General features: G+C 44.3%; 1 protein-coding gene across 1 annotated transcript in view; it reads right to left on the reverse strand.

Annotated features, from left to right (window-relative positions):
• Positions 1–10,301, reverse strand: part of lrpap1 (low density lipoprotein receptor-related protein associated protein 1) — a 22,295-nt gene that overhangs the window by 10,207 nt on the left and 1,787 nt on the right. The window contains 4 exon segments of the mRNA XM_070441710.1: positions 492–511; positions 1,597–1,717; positions 2,184–2,389; positions 6,013–6,047. Of these exon segments, the coding sequence (XP_070297811.1) occupies positions 492–511; positions 1,597–1,717; positions 2,184–2,389; positions 6,013–6,047 (382 nt within the window).

Genomic DNA, 10,301 nt, shown 5'->3' on the forward strand with positions numbered 1-10,301 from the left:
CACCCCTCTCTCCATCCCCCTCCCTCCTCTCCCCCATTTCCCGTCTCTCTCTATTAGAGAATCCATAAGAATGTTTGATTCTCTCCATCTTAGAAGGGACGTTAAGTAAACATTGTCCTGCATCAGAAACTACACACGACTGAAGGACAAGATTAGGTGTTGTAATTAACGCTGGTTGTGTTGTGGTGTTGTGTATGATGTGTGTTGATGCTTTAAGCTGTGTGTGTGTGTGTGTGTGCCTGTTAACAATCGTCTGTGGGTGCTTTAAGGTGTGTGTGTTTTAATCGCTGTGTGTGTGGTGGTGTTTTTAAACGGTATGTGTGTGTGTGTGTGTTAGGGATTCTGAGACAGCAGGGCTTTTGAGCGGCCTGGGAAACTCAGGCCACGAGGGCTTTCAGCTGAGGACAGTCGGGTGGTGATATTCACAGTTTTGTGTTGCATCACACACCACACAGGATCACACGGACAGGCGGTTTAAGGGTTCGCGTTACAGCGTCATCACTAGATCCGTCTAATCGGACAACCACAACCGCACAGCGGAACACCAACCAACACACACAAACACACACAACACACACACACCACATCACAACACACACAACAGCGTATCACACAACACCAACAGCAGTTAAATCTCACACACACACCATGGTGGTGGTGTTGTGTGGCGTAGTTAATCTGGACACACACGTACACGACAGCACATAACACACACAGGCGTATACACACACCACACACAGCTTAAATACTTCCACATACACAACAACACACAGCGTAATCTCACACACCACAGCGTTACTCACTACACACGAACCCACGTGGTAACTTAAATCACCATACACACACAGTGTTAGTGTGACTAGTTTGATGTCTCTCCAGAAGTTTAAGGGCCCAGGGGTGATAGAGGCTGTGGGAGATGGGCACCAGAGAGCCCCACCTTGACTGGGGATGAACTGGACCTCGCTCAATGGGTTAAGTGGTGTGTGTGTGTGTGGTGTGTGTGTGTTGTGGTGTGTGTGGTTGTGTGTGTTGTGTGTGGTGTGTGGTGTTGTGCGCTTGCTTTCTCCATAATTGTTTTAAAGTGGATTCACTTTTCAGCAATCTGGATCATAATGTTTCTGTTCCGGCGTTGGGTCGTCTCTCTCCCGCTGACTCCTGTGTGTGTTGTCTCTTCTCCTCTGATCTGTGGGAGGGAGGGGATGGAGAGAGACGGGAATGGAGGAGAGAGGAGGGAGGGGATGGTGGAGAGGGAGGCGGAGATGGAGGAGGGAGAGAGACAGGGTGGGGACAATCAACACTTCCATTAAGGTCATGTATCAGACTGTTATCCAGTGACTTACTGTCAGTATATTCAACTAAGGTGAAGAAAACCACTACATCACAATCACTGCAACTACTAACCTTCCTCAAAGCAGGCGTCAACAAAACCAAAAGTCATATTTCACACAATCACCAGCAGTCAAACAACATTATTCAACCTAAACCAAGTGACACTTCATCACTGAGGCAACACTAACAACTAATTATTAGGAGAGAAGAGCAGAGAGAGCGAGAGAGAAGAAAAAGAACGAGAACGAGCGTAGAAAGTCCTCTCACCCTCCGTGCGGCTGACGGTATCCATGACGATGTTATACTCGCTGATCTTGTCCTTGTGGTGTTGGAACTCCCTCTTCAGACTCTGCATCTCCTCCTCGGAGAACTTACCGGAACTCTTAGCCTGTAGGGAGACACATTTACACTACACTGTTAGTAGGAAGAATGAGGACAAGTAGCCCCCTCTTGGGTTGTAAACTGGGGTGTAAAGCCATAGAGGGAGAGAAACTGAGGACAAGTAGCCCCAAAATGACTTCTTGGGTTGTAAACTGGGGTGTAAAGCCATAGAGGGAGAGAAACGAAGTACGTTCATCCCCAAAATGAATGATACTGAAACTGGCCGTTCGTCCCAATCATATCCCCTTTCTCCTGAAGTGTTCACTCGTTCCCTACTTCCCACTAATCTAAAACCATTGGGTTGGTGAAGGCGTGGCCTAGTGGGAGTTATATCCACATTTCTGATCACTGATTTGGAAGGAAATGACTGGTAAGTGAAGAGAACAGGTGCCCTCCTCCCTCCCGGTCCCTCCCTCACCCACCCCCTTCCCCGTCCCTCACCCACCCTCCCTCCCTCCCTCCCTCCCTCACACCTTATTCCACAGTTTGTCCAGTCTGGGGTCGTCAAACATGTCTCCTTGTCTGAAGTCATGGTCCTTCAGGTTGTTAGATTCTAGAGGTCTGGTGTCCTTCTTCCCATCCATCCCATACTTAGCCAGGATCACTGGGGTGGGGGTGGGGACACACACAGAATGGACGCCAGTTAACCATACTATCCCAGATAGGACAATGAGCCAGACTTAGCCAGGATCACTGGGGTGGGGGACACAAAATGGACGCCAGTTAACCATACTATCCCAGATTCCAGTAGGACAATGAGCCATACTTAGCCAGGATCACTGGGGTGGGGGGGGAGAGACACAAAATGGACGCCAGTTAACCATGCTATCCCAGATAGGACAATGAGCCATATTTAGCCAGGATTCACTGGGTGGGGGGGACACAACAATGGACGCCAGTAACATACTATCCCAGACAGGACAATGAGCCAGACTTAGCCCAGGGATCACTGGGGTTGAGGGGGAGACACAAAATGGACGCCAGTTTAACCATACTATCCCAGATAGGACAATGAGCCAGACTTAGCCAGGATCACTGGGGTGAGGGGGAGACACAAAATGGACGCCACAGTTAACCCTACTATCCCAGATAGGACAATGCAGCCAGACTTAGCCAGGATCACTGGGGTGGGGGGAGACACAATGGACGCCAGTATACCATACTATCCCAGACAGGACAATGAGCCAGGATCACTGGGGTGGAGGGAGACACAAAATGGACGCCAGTTAACCATACTATCCAGACAGGACAATGAGCCAGGATCACTGGGTGGGAGGGAGACACAAAAGGACGCCAGTTAACCATACTATCCAGACAGGAAATGAGCCAGGATCACTGGGGTGGGGGACACAAAATGACGCCAGTTAACCATACTATCCCAGAAGGACAATGAGCCAGGATCACTGGGGTGGAGGGAGACACAAAATGGACGCCAGTTAACACTACTATCCGGCAGACAGGACCAATGAGCCCAGGATCCACTGGGGTGGGGGACATAAAATGGACGCCAGTTTAACCATACTATCCCAGACAGGAAATGAGCCAGGATCAATGGGTGGGGGACACAAATGGACGCCAAGTTAACCATACTATCCCAGACAGGACAATGAGCAGGATCACTGGGGTGGGGGACACAAAATGGACGCCAGTTACATACTATCCCAGACAGCGACAATGAGCCAGGATCACTGGGTGGGGGACACAAAATGGACGCAGTTAACCATACTAATCCAGACAGGACAATGAGCTCAGGATCACTGGGGTGGGGGACAAAATGGACGCCAGTTAACCATACTATCCCCGACAGGACAATGAGCCAGACGTAGAGATGTGAAGCATCCGCTTGGCGTTTCCTCTCACGACCAAATATGGTGATGGAGGAAGCTCAGTGGTCAGTAGCGGGGAAGGTGGAGCTTGGTGGTTATTTTGGCCGACATTTCTGCACATTTTCACATCCGTTAAACATTTGATTTTAAATACAGTTTTCTGTTCCCCAAAATTACAATCTGTTAGCAAACCGAGTGGAGCTAAGTTCTGTAGACTTTACACATTGCAAAACAATAATATAATATTTTTTTTTAAACTTGAGTTGTTTTATAAGGGAGTCAAGGGCGAATTTAGTTTATTGCACATAATGCACTTCAAGTAGTAGGCGTTCCCAAAAACAAATATGCAAAAAATCTAGAAAGAGCAGATAGGATCTCGCTAGCTCGTGCTTGGCTCTGCCATTACGAGTTAAATTTCCCCCCATGGAAACGACAGGCTGTGGTCCATCTTGGTTTAGTTATTTAAAAAAATATATTACTTCAAGCACTAACCGCCGAGGGGGTGTGGTAGATGGCAGAATTATACGCACGGCTAAGGGCTGTTCTTAGCCCAACGCAACACCTTGCCCAAGGCCCTTCACACCAAACATCGTATAACAAGCCACACACCTCCCCAGGCCCTCACACCCCCGACATTATATAACAAGCCACACCACCGTCCCCAAGGCCCTTCACACGCCACGACACTTTAAACAAGCACACACCTTTCCCAGGCCTCACACCCCACGACATCTATAACCACACACCTTCCCTCTCGCTTCCACACCCCCACAACATTTATCAATCAGCAAGCCACACACCTTCCCAAGGGCCTTCACACCCCCACGACATTATAACAAGCCACACACCGTCCCGAGGCTCTTCACACCCCACAGACATTTATAACAAGCCACACCCCGTATCCCCACGGCCCATTCACACCCCCACCGACGATTCCATAACAAGCCACACACCTCCCCAAGGCCCTTCACACCCCACGACATATAACCGAAGCCACAACCGTCCCGCACAGGTCCTTCACACCCCAGCAACGACTCCATCTATAACAACCGCACACACCGGTCCCCAAGGCCCTTCCACACCCCACGACATTTAATAACAAGCCACAACCTTCCCAGGCCCTTCACACCACCACGACATTATACAAGCCAACCCCGTCCCTGCCAATGGCCCTTTCCGCTTTTATAAAGCAGGCTTCTTCATGGAATCTTAACAGCTCTCTAAGAAAATACTGTTTTAAAGCAGCTGCTACTCTCTCCTAGACAATCAACTGTTTAAGCAGCTCTGCTGTCTCCTAGAAATATCAACTGTTTATATAAGCACGCTCGTCTGTCTCTAGAAAATCAAGCTGTTTTATATAAAGCAGCTCTGTCTTCTCTAGAAAACAGCTGTCTTAAAAGCAGCTGTCTTGTCTCTCTCTAAGCCAAAATTAACTGTTTATTAAAGCAGCTGTCTCTTTCTCAGAAAATCAACTGTTTATAAAGCAGCTCTTCTGATAATTGGTCTATCTTGATCATACTAGTTATTATAAGCAGCTTAGTTTAATGGTTGTAGTATTTTTACACCTACTCTCTTCTCTAGTGTCGCATAATTCTTTCTCTTTTGTTCTCCTTATTTTTCTCCAATTTCCTTCCTTCTACCCACTTATCTCTTCTCTTTTTCTCGTCAGTCATTGTCTATCGCTCTCGTCTACTCTTTCCCTCAGCCTTCCGGGAGCAATATCACTCATCAACACTCAAGTCTTTACATTGGTTGCAGGAGGGCCTGGCTATACAAGAACAAGTCTGTCGCAAGAACAAAAAACTAAAGTGCAAGGATCACTTTATTGGCATTCTTTTGTGATTTGGGAAAAGTTCCTGCTTTTTCATGTTTTTATTCTTTTTGATCAGCCTCAGTTTTTTTGGGGATTTAGTTTTCTTTGAATTTTGACTCTCTTATAACCAGACACACATGACCAGCCAAGTATGGTACATTTATAGTACATTTGTGCTATGTCTTTTTTATGTTTGGTGTGTGTGTATTCTTTGTGTTCTGAACACTGGTTCTTGACGCAAAGCCAGTCCCTTCAGCGTGACGAATGAACGTCTTGGTAATGCTGCAAATTCTAATTGAAAGAAAAATCATACTTTTTCAGGCGAGTACGGTCGTTTATTTTCCAGTCATTCTGGGGGGGAAAGCACCCGTTACAAGTGTCCAACGCTCATTTCTTTCACCCTTTTGATTTGCCTTCCCATTTGGTTTACGTTCACACACAATCATCTTCCCAGCCATAATATAATAAGGTCCGTCTTCCAGCTTGTAAGCAACAGTGCATTAACTTTTGGCTTCTTTAATATTTTTAAAGCCACTCCATCAGTATCAAGTTGGGTGCACATTTTGTTTTTGCCCTAGCACTAACGCAGCTGATTCAAATAACCAACTCAATCATCAAGCTTCAGCTGTGTAGTGCTGGTGCAAAAAAACCAAAAATGTGCACCCAGAGGGGACCCGCTGGGACCGACTTTGGGACCCCTGCACAAGGAGAAAGACTAATACGTAAGTAATAATATTACATAACACATGTTAGAGGAATTTCAGTAAGTTCAGTTTGGAACAATAAGTTAGCTTTGTAGTCCTCCTAGGTAGAGTAAGAAATTGAAATATCTAATACATGACTATATTATATATAGGTATACTGATGTGTGCGAGCGCCTGTGCGCGTTTTGTAGTTCTTTTGTACACATAAAGCTTGCCGAAAATAGCAAAAACACTCGCATTTAGGTATTTTCAAGTTGGCATGCGTAAAGTGCGCACTGACACCACTTGCTCACAGATATACATTTAACAGATGTATAGGCCATCGCACATGGCATTTTAAAAGTGTAGATGGTAATAGGAATGCGATGGTAGATGACTGGATAGGGTCTCCCTCAGTACCTTGCCAGCTAATGTTGTGAACTGAACCAGTCTAGTCAGTTCAATGAAGGTGCATGGAGTTTGAGGGGTGTAGGCAAAAAAATTGGTCAGTAAGACCAAGGATAGTGATTCAAAAGGATTTTAAAGTCAATCGCTGGCCGCACTTAAGAACAGGCAGACTTGAAAGAGGGAGAAAGGAGTACAAGGGGAGTAAGTGAGTGGAAAAAGGAAGAAAATACATCCTAAATTTTTATGTTCAAGCATCAATACCCATAGCCCTGTGCTGATGCCTCCCATCACAGGCTAAAGATAAGTGTTTATTCGCAACTAAAGATCCATGTGATGTCATGTTTACATGTTTAATAGAGTTAGCTCCTGATCAGTGTCATCAGTTTCCTCAGGTGACCAGGAGAGGGCAGAAGGTGAGGGTGCAGGGCCCCCTATTCCTTAACCTATATAGGGGCTCATGGTCAACAAGTAAGTGACTATATAGGGAATAGGTTTTAGAAACCTGACCTGACGCTCAACACAGATGTGGTCCCAAGAGAATTGGGTTCCCAGAGAATTGTCATCTGGTCTCTATGTTGTAAGTTTTTCTGAGTTAGTCCATGCAATGGAACTAGTTACCAGTCCCCGGTGGAACGCTTTTAACCAACTGGCAGGTGGAAAAAACACTTTAATTTTGGACTAGGTCTCATACAATTAGTGAAAGGAAACATTTTGTTTGCCATGTTGGTCACCTGCTACCTTGCTAGGCCCTCCCTCCTCTGCCTCCCTTCAGAATTAGCTAATAGAATCAGCGCCCAGGACGTCATTGTTCAGGGCAGACACCATGGAAGGAAGTTAGGATCGTGAAGGGAATCATGCGTATGAGGGAAAAATTTGTGTTGAAACGGAAAATTGGGGATTGTTTTGGTTGTTGAAAGGTTTTCATGGGTCCCTTTAGTCTGGGGGGCAAAAACCCTATGACTGGGGCACTGGGTTGGGAGAAGGTCGCGTGTGGACATGTGTTGACTTCAAATACGAACGTTAGCCCAGGGTTGGGCTCAATTCCAATTTAATTTAAAATTCCAACTTAAATTCTTGAATTCACTATGAAAAGGAGAATTTTGTGAATTCAATTTGACATTTTTGGGGGGGGGAATATTATGGAATTGTAATTAATATTTATTAGTTGATTGGGAACTAATGCACTTAGTATATAAAAATGGACTGCAGGAATTTGTGTTGAATCATTTCAATTTTGTAATTTTTGGGGATACTATTGAATTATGAATTGAATTATTCTTGGATTCCAAGACTGACTGGAATTTGAATTGTAATTTATTGGATTTACAGGGAGAGGGAATTTAATTAAGTGGAAATTAACCCCACAACTACTAGCCTCAATCCCTCCTAGTCCCTACAACTTCAGACCTGAGAGGATTGGGCTAGGTGAAAGCAATATGGCTGACATTTCTAACCTAGCACAATCAGAAGGCAAGATGAAGCTTTACTGTAACACGTAGGTATATGACCCATCCGCCTAGATCCACAGGGTGGCTAGGGTGTAGGTGCTAGGGGATCCATTTGGATTTAATAAATGGAGTTGGCCAGGAAACAGGGGTTCGCTGAGGTCGAGTTTTGAAGGTTTTTGGAGGAGGAGTTCATACTCTTATTATGGTTGCAGCACTAGGTTACGGTGTCATGACCACAATATCAGTTATCATGTGAGGTGTAAAAAAATGATTGCACAAACATCTTAAAAGTAATAATCTATGCTAAATAACAGGTCTACTAGCTCATCTTTTCAAAGAGACATCTTACGATTTCTTAAGCAGTTAATTTAGTTCAGTGGATTGATAGCGTACTCTTTGAGTCTCAATAAACAACTGTACATTTTAAGATATCTGTTGTGAATAATTGCTATCAAAAACAGCTTCTTTAATCTGTACATAGGTTAACACTCGTACAATTCAAAATGCTATTTTATTTGATACTGCTGTTATCCTCGCCAGTAAAAAAAAGAACAAAGTATCTTCACCCACAATATTACATTTATAGAGTATCATTCACTAGTGAATCGGGGGTATAGATGTGTGTGTGTTGACTGTGTGAAGGAGAAAGGTGTCAGTGGGCGTGTGGTATCACCCTCACCTCCCCGTGTAGTGTGTGTGTGAAAGCATGTATGCAGTCCTGTGTGAAGTTTCCTCCAAAAATTGCACTGGTCAGACTGTAAAGAGCTCAACGTTGCGACAACCTCCACTTTCCCCTGTCAGTAAGCATTCCCAGAGCAAATATGAACAAGAACATTGAAAACAAGTCTCAAATGTACATTATTGTGCTACAATTTTTTGGGGAGCATTCAGAGCACAGAAACACACAACAACCAGACAGCTTTTTTTTGAGACCATTGACAAATATTGTTTTTTGCAGTGCTATTCAAGCTAGAAATGTAATGTGATGCAAGAACTGAAGCAAGGCATATGACTAGTTGCACAGGCCCAAATGTATGTGAATGTCTATGCTGAGTGCTAAATATCTGGAGGTTCAAAACTCGAAATAACCATGTGGTTCCTACGAGTAATAACCTTCTGTGTTTTAAAAAGGGATTAAAGAATGATATATACTTTTTATTTCTGGTATGTAATTTAAGAGGCTTTTCCATACAAGTAGTTTTATTTAAGGTTTCTGTTGATTGATTGAAGTTTATTATTCTTAACATAGAAAGATCATTATGGTTGAGCCTGATGTGGGTTGTCTCTTAGGTCTTCAGGGGGCATTTCAGACACAAGTCTTAGGATGAGTGCGAGCAGATGTGGGGAGGGGCAAACAATCTGGCAACCCGTGCTCAGAAAACGACTGGCATACAGTCCCCACTCGCTGGCCTTTCCCTCAAAGACCCAGGGCATTGAAAACACAAGAGAAATGTTCCAAAACCAAACTGACATCATAAACAGAACGTTCCATGAGCCACCACATCTAGGGAACCAAATGTGCTAACAGGGCATACTGTGACTGAAAGCTAGGCCTGGAGTCAAGTCACTTACACTACAATTCTATGTTTTATTGAAAAAGGGAAAATGGGTCAGAGATGGTGGATTGAGGCATGAGAGTTGTAAGACTTGATCAAGAACCTAATTTTTTCTACAGTATGTTTCACCGCTTTCACTTCATGTTATGTGTAACATCCCTGCAACGGTTAGCAACTCAGTCTGGCATTTTAAGAGCTGGGAGCTACCTGGGTGTCCTCAGTGCCTGGAGGTCGAGACAGCAAGCAGCTCCACAATGTTGAACATGAAAGAGTAACATCCCTATGCCTTTTTCTGTTTCATCTGGTCACGATGCACTTCGGCCCTTGTCAAACTTTTGATTTGAACACAAATTTCGAGAGAGGGAAGTATCTTGTCCTTCCCAAAAAAAGTATCTATTTTTAAGGACCGACTTTATAAGAGTCAGCACTTGAGATTAAAACTACTTCCCAACTTAAATGGCCCCCAGAGTCTTTCTATGTTCTGTCACTCGTTGCAGCATGCTGGCAGAACGTTTTTATAACATGCGGATGGGACATTCTTGAAGCAAAGACCACATAGACTTGTGTTATGAAGTGTAAATCTGTTTTTGTTTTTATGTCGTTCTTAATGAGCGATCGGATAGTGGTCCTGATGAACAAGGCAAGTTTGTAAATTGTATAATACTTACTGTATGAGTGAACATTCAATAATATTAAAATATTTTCCCAAAAAGCCCACAGCTTTTACCTTGTTTTGGTGTCCTGCGCCCATTCATCATAAAGTAACATGTGGCTCTCCTTGATTGTAAATGATTGTTTAACTGCAAAAAAAGCAAACGTTCAAGGGCATAAGCATGTACACTACACATCAGATTTTA

The sequence above is a fragment of the Salvelinus sp. IW2-2015 genome, unplaced genomic scaffold (assembly GCF_002910315.2).
Source record: "Salvelinus sp. IW2-2015 unplaced genomic scaffold, ASM291031v2 Un_scaffold4603, whole genome shotgun sequence".
Lineage (NCBI taxonomy): Eukaryota > Metazoa > Chordata > Actinopteri > Salmoniformes > Salmonidae > Salvelinus > Salvelinus sp. IW2-2015.